Raw genomic sequence first — 24409 nt, forward strand, 5'->3', positions numbered from 1 at the left:
TTTCTGCCCTGATGTTTGTATAGTGCTCAGTATAGTAAGATTTGGAACCACAGTGAGATCCTCACCCTCTGCTGTTTTGCACATGGGAGTGAGCATCCAAATTCCAGTTTACAGTCCAGCCATTTGTTGCTGGAATGTTTTAAAGACAATTAACAAGCTGCAGCCTATTTTAACCAACCACTTCAGACCATGTGACAGGTATTTTTGCAAGTTCTTTCCTCTTTCCTAAAAATTGATATTGAATGGTGGTGTCCTCAGAGTCTAAAAACAATTTATATAACCATTTAATGCCATAAGCACATTTGAGGAAAATCCATGTCACTTCTCCATGAGAAGGAGGAATTTTGAGAGATGCTTGAATAGACTGAGACAGATTCTTCTGAAGGGCAAGTTGGAGGGGAAGCCTAAACTAAGACTCTGTTTTTCCACTGAGTAAGACACTTCTGGTTTTTGGGGATTTTGTTTGTTTTTGTGTTTTGTTAATGTTTTGAAAGTCAGATATCTCAGTGAAGTGGCTGAGTTTGAGTGGCACAAACACACAATGCTCCCCTTTCCACATCTTTCCATCCTGCTCACCCAAAAAGTTCCAAGCCTGGCCCCTCATTCCAGAGCAGCCAGAATTAACCTGGATGAGGGTGAGTAAGAAGCAGTACAAGGATGAAGCACAACCCTAAAGACACATGGGGGTGTGCTCAGTGCTGGAATCTTGCCTTTGCACCCAACAGGGCAATTCCCCAATCTGCAAAGAAAATGAGCAGATTCATCTTGCATCGATTTCTGCAGTCAGGAGACTTTTCTGTCAGGTTCCAATATATTCCAGGTGCTTAATCAATATCAGTGTTAAACTGCCACCCGTAACCATTTCCAGGGATATTTTTCTTTGCTTTTCTTTCTCACATAACGCCATATGTGTCTTAGTGGATTAAAAATTGGAAGAATACATGTGTAGATGTTTTTGATGAATAGGATCTTTAGTAGAAATTTAATAACCTCAAATGTAAAATATTGATCTTGTTCTTGCTCTTATAAATTCCTTTAAAACTAAGTTTTTGGGGTTTTTTTGGTTGGGTTTTTTTGGGGGTTTATTTTTTAGTTGCAAATACATAGGAAGACAAACACAGTCTTGCTACCTGTAATCTAGCATGTGGCTTGATGCAATACATATTTTTCAGCCCTGAAGGTCAGGAACTTGAATGTTATTTATTAGGGAGAGAAAATGTGTCAGGAGGTTGTATTTTTAGAGAGAAATGGAACAACAGGGAGAGAATTCATGACATTTTCTATACCACAGACCTTGTTCAGTGGCTATGAAAATTAAGTACATTGATGAATTTTAGTAAAAGCATTGACAGAAACAATAAGAAATACTTGAGTAGTCTATGTCACGTATACTATGGAGGCGTCTGATGATGAGCATAAGCTCCTATAAAATTGCTAATAAAATGCAATGTTAAGCAATGCTGTGTTCTGGACTGCTCCTGGTCCTGATAAGCCATGAGAAAGGGTCTCTGGTTTATCTGAGGTGCTCTGGTGGATCAAGTCAGCCTTTGAAGCAGTGGAGACCATTCTGTTGTGACAGGATAAAAATTACAGCAGGGCAGTAGGTAAACTTTGCTGACTTTGTTTTTAGGGGGTTTTTTTGTTATTTACTACACCATGGAATGGAGCTGTTTCAGGTGTCTGTAGCTGTAGAGCTCTCCTGGCTAAGTCTTACCATCTTTCTAGCAGAATTCTCCATTACCAATGCCCAAAATGCCTTGTTAACACCCTTTTATACTCTGAGGAACAGTTTGATGCTATAGGCACTGCAAGACTGTTGAGTCTCTTGGGTCAGACTGCCAAACTTTTGGGTATGAGATGCCTCAGTGTTTGCTTAGTACAGTGAATGGCTCTTAACATAAACTAGTTTGCAGTTTTGTTTAAAATGAATAAACGATTTAAAAGTTCTAATCATGGAGAACATAATTACAATTTAACAAAGTAAATACTGTTCTTATCTCTTTCTAATCTACTGAAACTCTGTATCATCTGTCTAATAACCTGTTTGTAATGCAAGAGAAAAGGCTGCTTCTTATGAAAGTTCTTAATTTGCCACCAGAGGGGAGAAAATTCCTTTTATATGCAACCCCACTTGAGGTTCTGTGCCTATTCAAATCTTAATTCCATCAAGAATAATATCCCTAAATCCTAATATAGTTCAGGAGTGGCTTTTTTTTAATCTCAGTGTTCACAAATCATGACAATTAGTAAATATTAGAACTGTAATTGTATAGGGAGATAAAGTATTCTTCTTCTACTGTGATCAAAAGTCATATTAGTGTTTCAATGTACCTGATATGTAATTTATTAATAAATTACCCAAGGTGAAGAGTTGAAGATGAGTTCATTGCATGTAAAATGGAGTGACTCCAAGAAATTGAGGTTCTTGAGTCCCTTTTGCATCCTGTTTCAATGTTCAACTACCCTCATGAAGAAAGTTTTCATTTGCTGCTAGAACAGGCCATGATAATGACATTTCCTGAGGTGAGGATTGCCGGGAGTACCCAGGTTCTCTCTCACCCAAGGATCCCATGATGGCACATGTGTAGAATTTATTAAAGAAAAAACAGTCAGCGCCGATGGTTCCAATGGTCTCAGCCAGTGAGCAGCTTCCCTGCCCTGGGTGTCACTGTGCCAGGATGGAAGCTGGCACGTCTGCAGTGACACAGTGCTAAGAGAGAAATAATGCTAAGAGTTTAAAAAGAGTTATAAAACTCAGGTGAAGATTAAAGGATGACGGTGCTTTCTTATGAACCACATCACAACCTGGATATTCTACCACACTCTGCTGACTGCACACTGATTTTATTTTTAACGCCCTCACAGCCTTAGGAACAGCAAGAGTGAAAACTCTGAACCAGCCCCTCTTTACTGATCCACTTTTATTTCCTGGTCCTTTTTTTCATTAATGGTAAATGCATGTTACATTTCTCCATTTCTGCAAACTGATTTTAAAGAAGACTTTTCCTCTACCTACAAATTAGAGGAAGTTCCTATTGCATTGTAACAGAAACTTCATCAGAGTCACACAACAGTTTAAACTGGGATAGACTGCAGGAGTCATCTGGTCTAATTCCTGGTCAAAACATTTTCAGTTATGCAGCTGTTGTCAGAGATATACGAAATTAAACACTAAAAATAACTGTATGTATGTTTTCTTCTATGTTTGACATAAAAATAATTTATAATACATATAATAAAATTTAATAATCAGCTGCTATAACAGAAAATGTTTTGACCAAGCTCCTGAATTTCAGTCTGATGAATAGAGTGAACAAAGCTCTGAATCTATCTGCTGAAAACTGTCTTTTATATAGATCTGTTAATAATTCTGAAGGTCACTCTTAAGCCCAAATAGGTAGGATTACTATTAATCTGTTAGAACTAAACCTATCATTATTGCTTTCAACAATAAGAGGGAGGTGGGATTTTAGGTTTTTTGTTGTCACTGTAGATAACTGCTTTTAACTCTGAAGTAAAAGAATAGAAGGAACTGTTTCAGAAAACCTCTTGGCTTAGTTTTTAATTTTGTTTACTTTCTATAGTTGAGTTGAAAATTCCTCAGGAAGAAAGTGAATTCCTGTGGTTTCACTTTTGTTTTGGTTTTATTTGGTGGGTGGTTTGTTTTTTGTTTGTTTGTAGGGTTTGTTTTTTTTTACTATATGAACTCTGAATATAGATATAACTTACAGAGTACAGAAACTGCAGACAGAGTAACTCAGGCACATTGTGCTGATGTGGCTACAGATGGCAACTTCTGAAAGCCTTGGGGACATGGGAGAATATTGAATCTAACCTGAAATGCATTTACTCAGGCCCTTGTTATAGGGGTTCTGCAAACTGTTTGTAGTTGCTGGTGCTGCTGTCACTTATTTGTGAGAGCAGACAGTGCCAGAGGTTGAGGAAGCACATGGCCTTGCTCTCGGAGTGAGCAGCTCTCTCCTGGCTGCTCTGTGCAGTAATTGGAAAGAAAGCAGCAATGTGCCCGTTCTGAGCAGCCTCACTGACACAGTCCAGTGGCATCTCAGGAGTCGGGGATTTTCAGCTTTGACTCCCTAATGATGAATGTCTTACTGGTGGTGATGAGGGAAGAATCAATAATGCAGCCACCTGGATTTCAGGTGTGGGTCAGCTGCCAGTGGGTTGCAGTTCTTTGCAGGCTGTCCTTGGAATTATTGCATTGCAAAGTATGAAAAATTCTCATCACGAAGTATGGCATGGACTTTACCTACTTTATTGGCTTTGTGCTGCTTCACTCACCATTTCCTTCAGGAGTGGTATTTGCCATTTTTGGGAATGTATACTTCTAGAGTTTAGTGTTTTCAAGCAATATTGTTCAACTGCTTTTGCTATTTTAATTTTAGCGTGTATATTCATGAAAATATGCGTAAAAGGGATCACGATTTGGCATCATATTTTTTTGGATGAAATTCTGAAGTTCTCCAATTGTTTATAACTAAGTACAAGATGCTATTAACTTTCTGGCTTTGTCTTTTTTTTTGTCTTTTCCTGTCTTGGCACTTACTGTGAAGTCTTATGAGATGTGTTGTCTGGACTCAGTATTTTTTCTGCTAAACACATGGACAATGAAAGGACAGTCAAATTTTGAACAATTTTATAAAAGTTTTAGTTTATTGAAGTTTTTTTAGCAGAGAGGAAGATGTAGAAATATTACAGCAGGAAATAATGCATGCATGTTACACTGCCAGTGCCCAAATATATTTTTAAAAATGGAAACACAGCCACTTCCATACTGAGTTCACCCATGGATTTCTCTTGACACTGGCTAACAGGTTAAAAACACAGCTGACCTGAGAGTTAACATTTATGAGTTGAAGAAAATGCTATTAGTAATAGTTCATGCTGGACTTGGAGCAAAGGGATTCTGTTTTGTACCCTGAAGCATGAGATTTAATTACACTTACAATCATTGTCTTTGCTTACAAAGCTGCCACTGTTGTTTATCATCAGAAAATTATCCAACCCTCTTAAAAAACAGCTTTAGTATTTGTCTCAATGAACTTTCACAGCAGTAACTCCATAAATTAATTAAACACTGCCTTGGAAATTGGCTCCTTTTTGCAGTGGAAAGTTTAACATGATTTCATAGTAACAGATTTTTCACACTCAGGGAATAAAGTTCAAAAGAAATTGGGTAGTTTAACTATGCCCTTCATTATTTTTTTTATACTTTTTTCACAGTTGATAAATTAATTGACCAATTACTTGCATTAAGTGGGCTTCATCCTCCCATACCTCCCTCCTCTGAGCCTCACACATTCTTTATGGTCCAGTTCAGTCCAAATATGCAAAAAGTCTATAAATTACAGTCATCTTGTGATCTGTCTTAAGTTGCTGTATTACTGATACCATATTTATGATCTGTCAAAAGTATGTTCTTCTAAAGCTAAAACTTGAAAGTTAACCTTCAATCAAATTCAGCAAATTCACTGAGTTAATTAACATCATCTTAAGCATCTCCTGTTTGCGGATGCTGAAAGTTTCAAGTTGTGTGCTATTTTTGTTTGTTTTTCTCATGTTAGCGTCAATTTCTATTTATGAGACAAAGTGTAGATTATATCTGAGAGCTATTCAGTGTCCCTGATATTAACTGTAATGCATTTTATAAAATATTTTCAGATTAAAGATGTGAGGAGAGGTTAGTATGTGCTTTTGTGAGAGTGAAGTGCATCACAGTTATAGTTAAGTACAATGAAAGAATTCAGGTGCTGATTAAATTCAAAAAGAGAACTGAAGCCACAACAGAAATGCAAAGAAATGGGTTTCAGCTACGTTAGCTTCTTCATTAAATTCTCCATGTAGTTTGAAATGTACTGGCATAAAGAGGGAGGGGGAGTCACAAGTGCTTGGGGGTTGGACAGAGGAAAGGAACATTCATTCAGATTTATGGTCACTTAATTCAAAATTGTCCCAATGTAAAAAGGGCTTAATGTTAAAAAAATGTATGATGTCAAGATGATTATCTTCTGGTATTTAATGCTCCTTATTACTATTATACTTCTATGTCTCTAATGTCTTCTTCAGTGCTTTGAACTTCATGTTTTTAAATTACCTGGGATTATTGTTAATAGAGATTTTCATGGAATTTTGATGACTGTGCACTCAGCGTGGCACTAAGCTTGAAGAGGACCTTCATCTGTCTTTCTTACCTATAATTAAATGTATACAAAAGACCCTGTGTTCATCTAAAGCAGCTGCTTTAACCCTTCCCAAAATCTAGCACAGCAAAGAGTTTTCTATGCTTGAATGAACTACACAGCTTTTAGAAACTTAATTCCCTGAAGAAACTGCATGCCACTTCTTAGTAGATGCATTCCTGGGTTTTAGGGTGAAAGTATGAAATGGCGTGTGGCAGTTTGGGGAGTAAAACCATGGCATTGACAGCCAGTGATCCCCTTCCTGGAGGTTCCCTTTTAGCTAAACTGGTTTCCAGAATAACTGATGTGAGCAACAGCTCAGCCACATGTGATACTTGTCAAGAGACAGACAACGTCATGGCTGCTTGCTCTGTTTCTTAGAAATTCCATTTTATTATGTTTTTCTCCCACTAACTTTGTGAGATGGCTATTTGCTGTGACAGTATTGGTTGTCTGTTGATTCCTGGATCTTATTGTGTGAGTCATCACTTTGTCTGGGCAGCAAGTCTTCGAAGAAATTTGGTTCATTTGTTGTGAATATTCTCTCTGATAACATTTCTCGGTTAATTTATTTTATCAGGAGTCTATAATGTACAATAATCATCCATCTTGGCTGCTAAGTATATAATAATATGTGCATGTGACTACTGATAATTGCAGCATTACAGGATGCTGAAAAATGCAATTTCACCTAGCCAAGGTTGATATCAGATTATATGGGTTATTCTAGGGCTATTTCCTTTTTTCCATTTATTTTTTCTAAATCACTGTTATTTTTCTTTCAATAATCTAATGTATAATTGTTGCTTGATTCATAGCTTACTAAAGTCAATAGAAATATCCCTGTCATATTCAGTGGGTAATAGACTTTTTTAGCTTGAATTTTTTTCTTACATGAATGCTTTTTTGTTAAAATACTTTTTTATTCATTAGTGTTGCACAAGCCATTTTTTTTTCCTTCTTACCCTTTCTCTCTGAATGGCAGATTACAGTTCTGCTTGAAAACCATATAAAATCCATTGAAAGACTGGTTGTTTTCTTTTGCTTGGAAGACAAAACAAAAACAAATAAGAAACTGATATCATTAAAGAAAACGAAATGTTAGAATTGTAGAAGGAAAACCTGTGTTAACTAAAAAAGTTAGTTTTCAACAAATAAATATATATATTCATGTGAGTCATGGTAGATGGATTTTTCCATGGCTTCCAATAAATTTTCTGATCAACTGTCATTGATATGTACTTTATCCGTATGTTACATATTTCAGCTTATGCAGAGGAACACTTGGTAGCAAAAATATCTCTGGAATTGTTTGCCATGTGATGAAATATGGAAGGTCATGCAGTGTTGTCTCTGTGCAAATGATATTTCTGTTCCTTACGGTATTAGAAATGCAGAACAAAAATAAAAACCTGATTCTGATATGGATTTAGTACTTGTATGTTTGCCATAAGTTGTTTTAGAGCCCAAATATTTATACTTGTGTTACTTTGGGGTTGACAGCTTCTCACAGAACTGATACCAGCATTTTACCTTGAGTGACACTTTTTTGTCAGCATTCTTTTTGTTTCTTTGTAGGGAATCTAATTTGAAATTGCAGCTTGAAACAATATTCAGCTTAGAGTACTTGGTTCTCAGTGTAGCTTGGTAGAGAATGTGCTGACTGTAGAAGCTCTTTTGTTTTTCTTTTTGAAAGTATTGTTATGAATAGAAACTTGTCAAAATATTGTTTAAGCAAGGAAAATGCCATGGTAATCTCTCTTTTCTGTATGTGTACTTCAGTTGTGGGTTAAAGCAGAGAGAAGGAAGGTGGAATAAAATAGTCTTCAGATGACATTTGTGTAAGTTTCAGAAATTGTGCTTTGAAGCATCATCTTTTCCATGTTATTCTTTTAATCCTAGAGCTACTTTTTTCCTTACTGGGAATCAGTACTCGAATACATGAGAATGTATTTTATTGTTAATGTGCCACCTGACAGTTTAACCAAGTGTTTATGTGGTTTTCATAGTGCTATAAGGAGAGAAACTAGAAATATTTATCTTTCATGTGATAACCAGCAGGGTGTTAAGTTGCTGTGTCTGTCCTAATCCATTCCCTGACTTCAGAACAATATCACCAAACTTGGTTTAGGTATTTAGTTTTTGTCAGTCTGTTCTTAGGCAGAGCTGATGCACATATGTAGAACACCAGTGTTTGCTCTTCACCTTATTATTATTTGCCTGTTTTCAGGCATTCATTTACCTGTTGTAAATGAATTCAACATCATTTACCATTTGTGCTAAGGTGATGACCAAAAACTAAACTGGATGGACGAAAGAATATTTCTAAAAGTATATTTTTAGCTGTAAAGATTCCTGGTTAGCTAGAAAGATGGAAGGCAGGGGTTTGCCTGAACAACACAGTCTTAGTCTTCTCCTTTAAAAAGCAAACAAAACAAGTTAGAAAAAAAACAAAACAACTTGTTACTGTTAATTTCTGGTGTATGCAGGACAAGTTATGGCACTACAGTATTTGCTTTGCCTGTCCTATATGTAAAATTTGATCATGTGTTTCACAAATTTCAGTTTATAACACTTAATAAACTATTCAGTCATTCTGACTAAACTTGCAGTCATCCACTATTTTTGCTTTGCCAGTGGTATTGGCTAGAATCATTTGATAATCTGATTGTGCTCTTTCCATGCTTTCCCAATTATAATAATTTGCCTCAATTATAAAATAGTAAAAACAATAAGAGAATTTGCTGAAGGAAATCTAAATTAATATCAGAACGTAGCACCTTTTCTGGTGCTAAAGCATTTTTTTCATTCAAGTGATATATTGGTCTTGTGACAAGACAGCCTTTGTTTTATTTTTGAAGTGATGAAGCAATGGGAAAGTTAGCTTTTGGTATGGTAAAAGCACAGCAAAACACAACTGGACAAAATAATGCTGTAAAAGTTAATTTCTTGACATTCTTGGAGTTCATCAATCCAAAGTATTGTTTTCCTTTATTTAAATAGCTCTAACTTACAGATTCTTTGCCACTGTGTAGTTGTGAATCTAATAATGTGATTGAAATTGCTCGATAATCTCCTGTCTTGAGCTTTCCTTCATTGTGTCTATTATTAAACCCAGCTGTTGATGCTTTTGAACAAACTGATTTCTGAATTAACTCTGCATTGTGTTCTATAATAACGCCACTTCTGAATTATCATGGGCTGCTCCCAATTTACTTTTCGATAATTAAAGGCTGTCTTTATTTCTATCCAAGTTGCCTGTTTTATTTCCCAGAACACAAGGATGTGATTTCATTCATGCTGCTCTAGGGGGTCTGAAGTTGATAATCATTTTTCTACATCTGTCCCCATCAGTGTCATCTTCCAATATCTGATGCTCCAGCATTTTTCCTTGGCTTTACTCATTAGCATTCACGGAATTGGTGCTGTGTTGTGCTAGTCTGCCACAAGCCATTCCCTGTTGTTTTCCTGAGAAGTCTGTAGAGGACCTGTGGAATAGTCTCATTCCTGGAGTACATTCCTCTTCTTCCTATTTCCTTTTGCTCACATAAATTCTTCCTTTCAAAATTAGTGTTACCTTAAGTATTTAAAATTTTTAATTAAGATTGTGTATTAATTAATATGAGCATCATTGGGCTCTTTGTAGCGTGTCTCGTGTATGGTACCTATACTACTTACTACATTAAATGTAAGGACTTTCAAGTTAAGACCTCAATATAATATATTAGGACCTCAATATAATATATAATATGCAGTTTGGATAACTGATTCATGTGCTTCTCATATCTGCAAATAAAAATGATATATTTTTTCCTTATAAAACAAAATTAGAAAAGCCAACCAAACAGAAAAAAACTCCAAACAAGATGGACTTCAAATAAAAATACTGACCTGTGACATGTTTCAATTTGAGATCATACATAATATTTTGCTTCTTTGTTTCCTCAAAACATATCATTTTAAAATACAATAGGAAGAGTCTCTCACAAAAATTTAGGGAAAAAAAAGAGGAAAAGTGTAAAGGATTTACAGTAAAACCCCATGACAATTTAAAAGAATTATCTTGTTGATCCCCACTAAGGTTCATTTCAGGACATTCTAGGCTCTTAATAGTCTTTTTAAAATGAGTATTGACCTCAATTTATGCAAGTTGTATATATTTCCCCTTGGCAAGAGCAAGAATTTTAATCTAATCCTACAGCTTTTTCCCTTGCTGACGTCAAATTCTTCTCCATTTGCTAATTGAGACCTTTGTGGACTGATTTTGGGTTTTTTTTTTCCTTTTGTATAATTCTTTTGAGGGATTCTTGTGGTAGTTTTCAGTGTAGTAGCAAACCTGAGCAATGGACCTGGCAAACAGTGATCCTCACTTTATTAATCAGTAGGATTAATAAAACAGGGTGGAAATTTGGTGTCCGAGGTGTACCTATTTACTTAAAAATGTAGTGGCAAGATCTTTCATGTTGGTGTTGCCTTCACAGAGCAACTGCTTTTACCTACTTGATTTCCAAGGTTGGGCTCAATGATCTCAGAGGTCTTTTCCAATCTAAATGGATTTGTGATTTCACATAGCTGTGTATGAGCAGGTTAAACCTTTGCACTACTTGCCAGTGGGTTTTCTGTTTACTTCCTTCCTCTTTAGATAGGATTTTCCTCTATTATCCCTCAAGAGGCAGCGCTGTTAGGATGCTGTGTAAAATTTTCAGACAAGTGCTAAGGCCCTCCTAACAAAAACATGCGTCTTATTTATGATGTGTCAAATCACTGTTCCGAGAGTAGACCTTTTAGGTTGCATTCAGCCTTTAATTTGACTGAATTTAAATAGCATAAAACGCCTTTTAGTTGGAACTTGGCTTGCATATTACATCTCTCATTTCAATGGAAAACATTCAGATGCAAATACGGTTTGTTTGGACTGAGTACAAATGCCACTATCATGACTGATGAAGGCTTTTGATCACACATCTACAAACTGAAACCTTAAAAAGGAAGAGGCTATTTGGACTGGCATCTGCAGTGCCATGAATTATTTAGTTCCTATTATTCATAAATCTCTTTGAAGAGAAGGCGTATGAGGTTTTTAAGGAGGAATAGTCATAATTGTGTTGCCAGTTTCTATTTATGCTGCGATTGACTGCGTGTGCAAACTCCTTCTGAACTGCAAGGATTGTGATGAATGGGAAAGAGTTGTGTGGCTGAAGTGATCAGAAATGGTCCTGAAAGGCTTCTTTAGTTTCCTGGGATAACAGTGAGGATGTTCTGTTGTTCCTGTCTGCTTTGGTGGGCTCCAAGAGGGGTGTGCAAGGCAAGAACATGCCTGTAATATTTGCTGAGCTATGCACTTAGTTGTTAAGGATCTGGTTGACTCTTGCAGGGCACTTGTTAACAGCCAGAGCCAGTTCTGTACTCATTCACAGGACTACAAATGTCTTTGGGCTGTGCCCTGACAGCCAGGCAAAAATAGCAACACCTCTCTCCTTTCTGCGTTCCTTCGCTCGATATCTTTTATTGTGCAGTGTTTGTGCTACAAACGGGTGCCATTCCAAAATATTTCCTCCCTTTCCACTGCTGATCAAAGCTAAACACTGGGTGTAAACACTTTTTCTGCTCTAAAGGGAGTCTGTGTGCTTGTTTAGCTCAGTGTAATTGTGTAATAATGTTGTCTGGAAGATGTATGTTGGCAGAGATGTCAAGGAACGAGTTAGAAATACCCAATAGTGTCTTGTTTATTTGCCTTGCAGACTAGTTTGGTGTCTGGGGGAATGAGGGATAGGGAGGGTGTGTGTGCATATCCATTTGTGGGATTTGTTTGTTTGTTTTTCCAGTAGGATTTCAGACTGCATTTCTGAGGAATACCTTGAGAAATTATTTGCCTGGCATATGTCCTTTCAGCAGGTTATAAAATTCACATTGAGGGTCAAAGTACAGTGAAGACTCAAATACAGCTGCTGTACAGTTCAGAAATGTACAGAGTTCACAATTCATTTCTTTACCACAACACATTTGTCGTTGTAGGAGTAGTAAGAATAGTTTAGTTCCTAAGTCTTAGTTAAGAGGATTACCTGAAGAATCACTCTGACTAGACTTAGAATTCAATTTCCTAATTATATTTTTGTGATAGTTTTCAAAAGTTTATTGAAAGGATTTCATCTTTTCACCATTCCACATTATCATTTTCCATTTTCAATTGACTGTACACATTTCTTTTTACCTCCCTGTATTTTAATTTTTCTTGTTGGCTTTGAAGAACTGTTTTTATTTTTTTGGTCATCTATAATTTTCAACTTAGTGTATTAACTCACCACCTGTCCTAGACTCAGTTTTTAAAGATCCTGTGCTACGTACAAGCTAAAATCCTCAGTCTTTTCTTTTTCATTCCACCAAAGCAGCAGAACTTGCAGAGTATTGTTTTTCTCCATTTATTTCTAGCAGTCACTCAGAAGTTCTTGTTTGGTGCTGCATCTAGTGGTCCATGGACCATTGTTGATGTGTCTGTTTGCCAGCTGCTTATGCTGACTACATTTTCACTATGAATACACACCCTGCTAAAGATCTTCTCTAATAAATCCTTATTTTGATGACTCTCTGGCAAAACTGAGCTGTTTATTAGATGTATCTGCTCTGGTTTTGAGCAGTGGCCAATGTGTACATCTTCTGTAAACATATATCAGTTCATAAATGACTTTTACCTACAAATAATTTCAGTACAGTGACAGCATAATGCAAGCAGGAATAGAAATGTGTTTAATGCTCAGAGCAAATCAAAATGGGCCTCTTGTCAATATTAAAAGTGTAATATGTGGAACAATTATAGCATTTTTTTTAACTTTAATTTCTAAGATTTCTGAACAATGTTTGGAATTATGAATTGGTACTGGTTTTTTGGGTTTTTTCTCTCTGAAAAACATAATGGCTGTTTTATGAGTTTTCATATTCTGAATGTTAAGGTGTATGCTTGTAGATTCTGGTATTCATTCATCCATCTCATTGTAATTATTGGCTTGTGTTTCTTTATATAAAAAGTGGGCATGGAATCTGAAGTCTTGAATTGTGAATTTCTTTGATTTGTGAATTTTCAGTTGTATTTTTCATAACTGTGAGAAAATTCTAGCTGAGTAACTGAGCTGAGTAACTGTAGCTGAGTAATTCTATTACTTTGTATATTCAGCACACGTATACATATATATTTAAAACTTTAGGACAAAATTAGAACTGTATACAGGAAACAGTGTTGGTTTTGGTGTTTGGTTTTTATCATGAGTAATTGATTACTAAGTCAGGTGAAATTTCAGATATGTAATGTAAAATGGTGTCAGGTCATAAAGATGAATAGTAAGGATGAAATTTATCTCTGGACTGTGAATTTCTGTAAAAATAATTCCTCGTTTATGTGTCTACAAAAGTTCTGCTCAGTAAGTCTTGCCAAGGAGGCATCAAATTTGATATTGGCTGACAAAATGGTTTGGTGTTATGACTCTTCTGTTTCCAGTATTGAAGTCCTTTGTTGGAAAGCTACATAAAAGGAAAAAGATAGTAGTTATCCGTATTTTTGCATGATTATGGGTAGCAGATGATAAATTGCAGTAAAGTATTTGAACTTTTGGGATGGCATGCAGTCTTAATGTTTTTGGGCTTTTTTCACTTTATTTGTGTTTCTTGAACTGTTAGGAAAAAATAGACAAAAAACAACAGGAAATCACATTGAAAAACGCAAGAGTTTTGATTTTTTTTCTTTTTTTTTAAATTTTATTTTAATGTTACTTCCCTAATAGCATTATGATAGAGTTGAGAGATTCACCTTATGTTCCTCATTATCTAAACTGGATATAAACTATAAATAAATCATATAGAATGCAATGGTTTTTTCTACCATGTTTATGAGGTTAAATGACAACGTGTGTGTTTGAAACAGAGTGATTTGACTGTGGTTAGTACTATTTTGGGGTAAGGGGTTATATTTTTTTGTATTTAGAGGTCTGAAAAAATACAATATTTGATTTGTTGATGGATCTGAAATTCCAGTTCTTCAGTTATAGAAGTACTTAGATTTAGGTCATAGATGTCCATTTGAACCCAAGAAAATCTAATTGCCTGAGCTCTGCACTGTGTTTATTATGGTATTTTTTTCAACAGTCTTGTCAGTTATCTAAGTTTGTCTCTTAATATCTGGAAAAGCCTAAATGGATAATATTTGGGGAATACAAAAAATATTATTTTTCTGTTTAAGGTTTTAATTGTCTGCCCTTTAAGATATGTGCTTGTTTCCACATGCTTCAAGCATTGCCCCAGTGGTCCTTAGTACATAGATTAACCTTATTAAAAAAGCATTTCATACAGGTTATCTGTACGGTTGTGTTGTAACACTTCTTATGCAGAGATACCAAAGGCTATATTTTAAAATAAATAAATAAATGGGGACAGTCACCATACAAAAACCATTGGCTTCCTTTTGATAAGCATCTCAGAGCTTCCAGTAGATGATTCAGTTGTAAGCAGAGGTAATATAAGGAGAACCCCAGCTGTTTGTCTGCCTCCATTGCTCCTTGCTCTGAATGGTACAGGGGTTTTTTGGTTTTTTTTTTTTGTTTGGTTTGGGTTTTTTGGGTTTCTTGTTGTTGTTGTTGTTGCTGTTTTATTTTTTGGGGTTTTTTGTTTGCTTGGGTTTGGATTTTTTTGTTGGTTTTGTTTCATTGGTTTTGTTTGTTTGTTTCATGCAGGTTGCACAGGAGCTTATTTTCAAATATAAGAACCTTAAACTTTTGTGGGTTATCAGATCTGCGGACTGTGACCAGAAAGGAATGTATATGAGCATAGTAGACCCAGGAAATTTCTATTTTTGATAATGTAGGATGGCATATACTTCATCAAAAAACGAACCTACGTGAGACATGAATGTCACAGGTTGCTCTTGGATTGGGTAAAATGGACAAGGCCTTATTAGAGATGTTTTGTATGTATTGATCTGCAGATGTGAAAAGAGACAAAAGCTCACTGCTTTCAGCTGCTTGTGCCCAGTCAGAGTTACCTGATGACAAACAAATACTTTCCTAAGTGTTTCCAAGAAAGATCTTTTCCTTTTTCTTTGCTCTGGAGACCTGACAAAAACACAGAAACTGGGCATGTTTGTGTGTATGGACATTCTGTATGACTAACAATTTTCATAGCTTTTTTGAGGGGATGGATGAATGAGTATTAAAGCTTTTTGAATATTTGGTTTAAGTTTTCAAATAACTGTGAGAGTGATCTGAGAGCAGAACTGGGGACTTGTACCTCTGCCTGACACAACCCTGCTTACAGCCTATTGCAGTGCTTAATTCTACTACTCCAGAGTTTTCTTTATACATACTTCTTAAAACATTCTGTTAACCTTGGTAAAATGAAATATAAAAATTGTATTTACTCTTCTTCATGAGTTAAATTATTCATTTGCAAGTGAAATTTCTCTGATGTTTTTGTAAACTCAGCTTATGATAAAATTACTTAGTAGCAACTTGGATTGCTTGTAGAAGTTACATGTCCAGCTGCATTAAAACATGCAAAAAGCTGGCATTTTGGGATGGGCAAATAGTCTTATCTCAATATTTTTAAGAGGACCCTTTAGGTCATGATTATATTCATCTTCTATTTTTACTATCCTGTAATATACTGTGTTATGTGTTTCCAGCTGCTAATGTGAATCAGCTACAGCTGGAATCCTGAACTCTAGTGATGTTTAGATTATAAGATGCTTCTGCTGATCTCCATCATACCAGTCATAATGAGTATTGAGAACAAAATTACTATATTTATACTCTGCTTTTCAGAAAGAAAATGGAGCTGCATGTTTTTCAATATTTTGTGATTAGTACTGCATAATAAATGTTGCTGCATGTCATAATCTAGTCACATTTTTAAAACTGAGGAAGGCAGTGAAGTGCAACTAGGAAAACTTATCTTGAAAAAGTTTAGATTATTTTTAATCATACAAAAGGAATAATAAATCTTCAGGTTTGCAAAGAGTTACATTTAAGAATTATGCATTCTGTAATTTGAACTCCTGGAAGGTATGAGAAGAGTGAAGGAATTGTACCAGTCTCCTAACATATAATGGTTTAATTATATAACTGCAAAACAATTTACTGTTGAGAGGGACAACTGTGCACTGAAAAGGGGTGATCTGGAGAGCTCTTGATGTCCCCATCACCAAAGGTTTTAACACTATATTAGTCAGGCTGTTAGGAGGGGTCCAAAGATGACTCATGATGCTTCACACCCACAGGATGTAGTGGCTGACATCTTCAGAATCCTTCCCATTTGCATTTTTGTCCCCTTTTCAATTATATCTTCAAGATTATTTTATGTTTCTGGGGGAAATTACCTGATGTCATTTTGGGAACTTGTGTTGTAGATACAATTATGCAGAGATAGAACACAGAATAAATAGAATAAAAGAAGGTCATGTGTTTGAATACCATTTAGTTACATATGCATGACTGTACAGTTTTTTAATGGTTATATGCACAAAGAGAGGAAGGCTTATCTAGGAATATATGGATTCTGGTTATATCTGCAAATGCCACCATCTGATATTTTTAGGAATCTCCATGAGAAGATTGTGCAGAACTTATGTATAAAAATTATATTCACTATAAAATGCAAAGGCATAGCAATAAAGGCAATCAAAGGAAAGATCAGAAAATCAGAAACAAACAAATTTAGATCCTGTGTTTTTGTGTCATCTGTTGGCCACTGTTTGACTCTAAGCAGCAATGTCTTCCTGAGTTCAGGAGACTCAAATTCCCATCATGAATTTCAGGTGATGGTGGTGGTTTGTTTCTCCTTCAGTGGCTTTTGGGAAATGCTGGTTTTGAAAAGGAGGATGGGAAGAATTCTGCTTTGCAGCACATGTGGGTATCTTTGTTTGAATGGGTCTCTAGTCTGTGAGAGTCTAATAAGTTGCATTATTTTCTGGAGGAAATGATCCTGCTAAGGCCTTCTGTCACACAGAGGAGCTTTTCCAGTCAGAAATTCAGAGCTGGCATTTAGGTGACCTAAATGATCAGTGATAATCCGTCTGTTTATCCAAAGGGAAAAAATGCAGTTGTTGTCATCATCATCATCATGTTAAAATTAAAAAGAAAATTCTAAATGTCGGCAGTGTGAAAATAAGTAGGTTTTTTGTTGGTTTTTTTTTTAAGTAATCTGAACTATATGTCGGATGTGTTGGGGAACTGGGTTGTGTGGTTGTTGTTGTTTGTTTCCTCCTACTTTGTGGAGTGGGGATGTTTATTTATACTGCTTCTCTTATCATTTTTCATCATCCTTTAAGATTTTAAGGCTGGAGTAAAAATACAGATGGATAAATGCATCCATGTGACTGGTGGTGTATTAATTTTTTATTGAAGATAAGAGGACCTCCAGAATTGCTGGAACTGTGGGTTATTGAATTTGGGAATCAAGACAATGTACTTCATGAATGTGACTTTCATCTTGTTTTTTCTTGACTAGAGTATTTACTCATTATAAAATTTAAATATTTTCCTGTGTGTTCCTCTGTCTGTGATCTTAATGTATCCAATAGGTGAAATGAGAACAAGACTGACCTCAAACCTTTCACTTTTCTTTTTCTTTCCCCTTATTTTTTGAAATAAAAAGGTTAGCTGGATATCTGGGGGAAATGCTTTTTCCCTTTTTTTATTTTATTGAGCTATTGAAGTAATTGGACGGATGTGGTTTTCTCCAAAGACAAAAGACAAAACTCCAAATCGAATAATAAATCACATATAAGAGAAAAATAAAATAAAAGCTATATCAAATCTGTCTAAAAGTGTCTACAAAATTGAACAGTGTAGAGCGGCTGAGTGTGGAGAAAATATTGAACAACTTGTAGCCACCATTTATCAAAGAATGTAATTTAACAATTGCTGGCGTACAAAAAGCAAGAAGTCAGAAAGATGTATCACAGAAAATAAAGCACAATATATTATTGATATTTGAGAGCAAGGGTATATTAGGGTTTTTGAAATTTGAATCTAAGTTTTTACATTCAGGCAATGATTTTTTAAAAGATTGTTTTGACAGCACAGCTACAGCAGGATTACTTTTCTGATTTAAAAATGCCCTAAAAACATTTGTTCTGTGAAATTTAGCTGTACCTGGCAGTTTTCCTCTCCTTTCCAGATCTCTCATAGTGGGACTCCCCTGAGATCACTGACCTTGGGTTCTTGCTGTTCTGTGATGCCCTCATTCACAGACCTTTCCCTGGTGGCCAACCCTTTTGTTTTACATATGCTGCGACCAAAAGAGCCTTGAAAAAATGCAATACTGTTTAACCTTGCTAGAGAAAATAGAGATTTATTTCTCGGCCTTACCTAGAAATCTAGTAACTCTGTCATGCCTTCCAACCTGACTTCTGAAAATATGGTCTTTCTTCCTACTATAGTGGTTTTGGTTCACTAATTTGAGATTTCCCGGCCAATGCACCAATTAATGTGGTGGGCTCAGTGCTGGCTAAGCACCAGTGCACCCACTAGAATTTATTTACTCATTTCCTGGTGTGAGATAGGACTGGGAGGAAGGTAAAGCAGGCTGAAAACTTTAAAAGGGGATAAACGGAAGTTTATTAACAGTACCTAAAAGAAAGAATAATAAGAATCAGAATAAAACCTTTAGAACACTTCTCTTCCCCTCTACAACCTTTTCTTTCCCACTAACAGTGTACAGAAACAATTCAGTCAGTTTATCACTTCTAGAATAGTCTGTTTTCAGTTCACATAAGGAGAGGCGTTCTTCTTGTCAGTTTATGGAGATTTCTCCGCAAGAAAACAGTTCTCTCATGGTTTCAATTTCCACAAATAACAGCTGCCCAGGTATCTGCAATTGTGAAGTCCCTCCCATCTTTCACAGTTTTCTCACAGTTGTGTTTATGGGCCATGTCAAGTTATGGGGTACTATTTTAAAGATGAGCTGTTGAGGAGCAAAGGTTTTCTTTATCTCTGAGATCATCTTCATCTCGAGAACAGAGATCATCTTCTCTCCCTGGGGGAAAAAGGGTCTTCATCACTCTTCTCTCTCTCTCTGTGTTCAAACTTCTCATGAGATCACAGCTACTTCAAGTGTGCTTACTTTAGCATGGAGGCCTTTGCTCATATCTACAATTGGAACACTTCATCTCGCCATACATTCAATGTGTTACAGGGAAAAGGAATCTGATGCATCGATTCTTCTCCATCGCTTTCCTAGAGGATTTCAACCCCAAAAATCAAGGCATCTCCTCATCCCTCCTGTCTGGGACTTGACTCTTTCTTCAGTGACCTTGGTGTCTTCATGCTGTTCCTCTACATGTTCTCACTCTGTCCTTTTCTCTCAACAGTGGGAGGATTGAAGGTCTGCAAATCTTATCTGTGCACTGAAAGAGTTAATGTCTTGCCTGGGGCCTGCAGATTGCTATGTCTGAGATGGGAGCAGGGCCAGCCTTGTAAACTGCTCTCAGGCAGGAAGGAAAGGAGAGCTTCCTAGGATTTTTTTCATCTTTAACATGTGTATTAATAGAGGTCTGTCCAGCTTTCTCAGTGGTTTAACAGATTGTCAATTCTCAAAGCAAATTACTGATTGGTTTTTGTCAGACACAGAGGAAACTGAGAGCAGCTTCTCTTAGAAAGTCGCTTCCATTAATGGCTCCAATGCATAAACAGCACACACGCTTTGTCTTTCTATCTTCTCTGGTCTCAAAAAATTTTCCTTAAGTTAATAATTTTCCCAAGAAAGACGAGACAGGATCACTAAAGAAAAGTGCCCTTATAAATGTTCTTTTTTACAATATATCTCTGAACATAGGGAAATATCAGAAGTCATTCCTTTTTATCCATTTCTTGATTGGCTTCTTAATTTAGACAAAGTATGTCAGATGTATACAGCAGATTTTAGGTTATGTTGTGCCCAAAAATAATTACTGGCCAGTCCTAAACCATTTGATTTGTATTACAGAGGCCTCAAATCAGTGTCCTGAGATAGTAACGTATATATATACTACTTTAAGGTGGGGTAGACTCACTGCCTTGAAGAGTTTTTTCTTTTGTCAGGAAGCAAGGAAGTCTAGGTGGGAAAAAAAGGGAATGTATTTTGTGAAATGTGGATAAATCAACTGACTTGCTGAAGATTTAAAGTAAAAGTGGATTCTTTTACTGTAATGTTGTTTTTTGAAACCTACAGTCTTTTGTCACTGACATGGGGCATAAAAAGCTGGATTTTCCCATATCTGATGCTCCAGCCAAAATCTCAGCTTCCCTCTGCTAAATTTCAGTCTTGATGATGCTCGTTCAAAACATTTGTCTATGCTTGTCTTCTATGGCTTTTCATGTAATATTAAGGGGTGGGTAAAATTTTTCAAACATAATGTATATAGGTTGAAAATTGTCTTCTTTTTACAGAGTGACAAGGTGAGTAAAAAGGGAAGAGAGAAAAATTCTTTCAACTTTGAAAAAAAGAAAAACTTATTTCAAAGATAGCAATGAAAGGGAATTTTCCTTCATGCTAAGTATCAGAAAGATGGAAACAGCTGTAGCTAGTTGCCTTCTGTAAGCAGAATTATATTTTGTAAGACCATTTTCAGCTAATTTGGCTGTTGTGCAGTTTGAACTTTATGAATTGACTTGTAATTGGATCATGCTGTCAATGGGAAAATTTACAAGTATTGTGCATGACATTTTTGAGAAGGTTACTGTCATCTAATCCTCTGTTAGTGGGTTTGCAGAGAGTTATAATTGGCCTAACAAGCCTAGTAACCTGTCCTACTTCCAATTATAATGTACAATCTCATTTAATACTTTTCTTTATTTACTGATAGGTAATAATTCTCTGTCTAGTGCTTCAAAATAAAGTTGTCTCATCATGGAATGTGTGCATTCTTTTAATATACATGCATATGTGTGTCCATACTCATAAATTATATCACTTACATATGCATATAACTGTGTGTATATATATTCTGAAGAGTTTAAGTACATATATTTTTAAATATATGTATTTATGTATACAAAAACATTTTTTATTCTGTTTAATTAAGTACAAAGTCTCCTGTTGCTTTTAAATTTCTGCTGGGGACAGGGTGATAGTGTTTTCTCCAGACCTTTGTTAAGTTTATGTGATTATTCTGGCTAGAAGTGATAATACATTCATGTAGATGTAATTCTTGCGACCGAACAAAAAAGGGAGAAGTGTAATAAAATGAACAGGTTGATGAACTCAGTGCATTCATTATCAACTTAAATTTGCATGAAGGAGAAACTGTTCACTTCTTATAAAATTAGAATGGCATCATTAATTTTGTTTACTACACAAGCAATTTTTAGCATGTGTAAGATTTACGGACAGTTTGCAGGTGAATACGTCTTGTTAAACAGCCCTATGGAAAGAGCTCTGCAGAAGTATCTGCACTCATTGTACTTCCCCAAAGCAGAATTTTTTGTGTTATTTTCACTGCAAGGAAAATGTTGCCAAGTCACAATGGTGAACTTGGAAGTAAAAGAGGGACCAGTGAAAAAATTTAAAAAAAAGAAGCAGCTAGGGAACTGATATTTTGATGCGTTCATAAAGTTAAAAGTTTCAGGTTTTCAACAATTTCTTCATATATGGCAACTTGGTCTTCACTGCTATGCACTCCATGCTCATTTTAATAAAGACTGAGTGGTGTGACACCAAATCAAAAAAGAGAAGAAACAAATCAAGCAAACAAACCTTTTAGATATGAACAAGAGAAGCAAAGCCACCAAAGAAAATGGTTTGGTCTTTCTCCTTTTCTTTCATGTCTCCTGGTCTCAAATATAGCTGCCTTTAAATTGTCAATGTAGTTCTGCCCTACAAGAAGGGCCAACATAAGAAGAATTGCATATTTTGGGGTTTTTTCCATGGAGATGCTTTTGAATGAATGCCTTCTCAGAGTGTGCTTGAGAATTTGGAGAGGTTTGGATGGCATCTTTTTGAGTAATTTAATTAACTCCATTAACACAGTGATTCTGTTCTAACTTTGGATTCTGAGTAATATTACATTTTAACAACATTCTTCTTGAGCCCCAGAAAACCATGGTTCTGTTTATTTTGGTGATAGTGTGGTTGTTAGTGAAGCATTTTAAACTACAGTGTTTGTTTTTGTTACCCTGCTGGACATGAAAATCTACCAGCATGAAACTCTGTGGATTCAGGATACTCAGGGAAGGCTGTAGTGTCTGTCCCTGTTTCTGTGAGTTTGAACATTGGTCACTGTTGATTAAAATATCTTCTGTTCCTTTTGGTTTGCATGTTCCATTAGGATGCAAGAAAAATCTGAAGTTATAGGTTTCAATGAGGAAAAATAGTGATTGTATAGGAGATTATAAATCATTGGAGTATCTCCAGATTAACTGATGCTTCTTTGCATCAGCTTCACAAAAAAAAAGATGTATCAAGAAATAGGAGCAAGGGGATGACATAAGATTTAGGTTCTTCAGAATGTACTTTTGGCAAGCCAAATTGTGCTTTAAGTTTTAGAATTCACTAATTTGTGTGCATGTGTTCTCACCTACTTGTGACTAACGATCCGTGATTTTTCTGCAATCCCCACTGTGCTTTTTTGAGTGTGTATTCTGATGTATTTTCTAGCTTCTCAATGCAGGGTTTCTGACAGAATCATAGATCTGAACTCACTCACAGTGCAGCAGTGTCTCTAATAAATAGGTCAAATAATCTTAGAAACGGTGTTTGTTAGCCTTGAATCGATAGTGATGAAGTTTCTCTGTGTTCTTGCTTGCTCAAACTTCTGTCTAATCTATCTTTGTTCTCTTCTTCTTGTGCAATCTTTTCCTTGCTTCCAGTGGCTGCTACAAAGAACAAAGCTAGAGGTGAGTTTCTGCCTGCACCCTTCAATTTGCATTGCATGGTTCTGCAGCCCACGCATTTTCTCCCAAGGTTGTTTCTGCTTCTCCAAACAAAGAAAAATATCTTTAGGTCCTATGGTGTGCCAGATTAGTTCTTTACAATTTTGAATTTACACCTAAATGCATTGTTTATCAATCAGCACTCCTCATGCTGTATTTTGTTAATTGCTTTAATTTGGGAAGTTTTCAGGAAAAAGATAAAACTAAGTGCATTGTAGTTAGATTTCTGACTTTCATTATAGTAATGTAGGGATATTGATGGCATTTTAATCGAAATGAAGATATTGCATAAAAATGCTCATAAATATGTAAATGTAATTCATATTTTTTATCTCTAGTCGTAGTTATAAATATCTGAACAGAGAACAATGAGCTCCTAAGTGTCTCCTAAGCATTTCCTGTCTTTTCACACTAGTATAAATGATCATCACTGTTCCTGATAGCATACCAATATATAGAAAGGCATACTATGATATCTGCAGAGATTTATGGCTTCAGAGCAGCAAGGTGATTGCCACAAATCAGTGTGACAAAGAAGGAAACCTGTCAGAACTAATCATGTAAGGTCAGCAGTGCTGTAAACCATTTCCTGAATTTCAACAAAGCAGTGATGTGGCAAATGTAACCTGAGGGGTGTATTTTGACTTACAGATGCACATAAATCAATGCATACGTGTTTATATATATAGATGCATGTGCATTTATATGTACGAACATATATTTGCATAGAAAATCATGAGAATATGTATTTTACTATCGTTTTTATATTATTTCTGGTAAATAAATTTGAGTTGTCTGATAATTAAACATCAGATTTTAAGGCAAAAATCTCTGCTAGTTTAGATGTATTTTGGAAGTCAAGATTCACAAGGTTTGCAAAGTTCAGTTCCATACATTGCTTAGCTTGAGGTCAATAGAACAATAATAATAATAATCAAATAAAATACAGCCAGTTGAGAGTGTTTATGCATTAGAATAATTAAATCAATAATTAAAATACAGCTCAGGTTTGTATATTTTTTTAAACCCTTGCATGGCTTTTTGTAAGACCTTTTTCTCAGAAACTTTGCATGCATTGGGTGACATGAATGAGGGGAGTGAACAAGATCAAATTCATCTATTTGCCTATGCATGCTTTAAAATTTGCTTTACTCCTTTCTGTACTGTTATGTATTCAGCTGTGGTGCTGTGTAACAGCGGGTCAAGACTTCAAGACCTTCATAATTAACGAAAAAAGTCCAAACCAAGGCAACATCCACAGAAGGGACTTTTCAGCACAAATGAACACAATCTCATCAGTATTCAGTGATTAGCTGATACTCC

General features: G+C 35.8%; 1 protein-coding gene across 3 annotated transcripts in view; it reads left to right on the top strand.

Moving 5' to 3' along the window:
- The window catches only part of CADM2 (cell adhesion molecule 2), a 578457-nt gene that overhangs the window by 353813 nt on the left and 200235 nt on the right, over positions 1-24409 (top strand). For 2 of the 3 annotated variants that reach the window (XM_030960443.1, XM_030960463.1), the window contains exon 2: positions 23024-23050. The exons of the other annotated variant lie outside the window; for it this stretch is intronic. In XM_030960443.1, the coding sequence (XP_030816303.1) occupies positions 23024-23050 (27 nt within the window). The remainder of the gene's footprint in view (positions 1-23023; positions 23051-24409) is intronic. 3 annotated transcript variants of the gene reach the window in all.

This window comes from Camarhynchus parvulus, chromosome 1 (genome assembly GCF_901933205.1).
Source record: "Camarhynchus parvulus chromosome 1, STF_HiC, whole genome shotgun sequence".
Classification (NCBI taxonomy): Eukaryota; Metazoa; Chordata; class Aves; order Passeriformes; family Thraupidae; genus Camarhynchus; species Camarhynchus parvulus.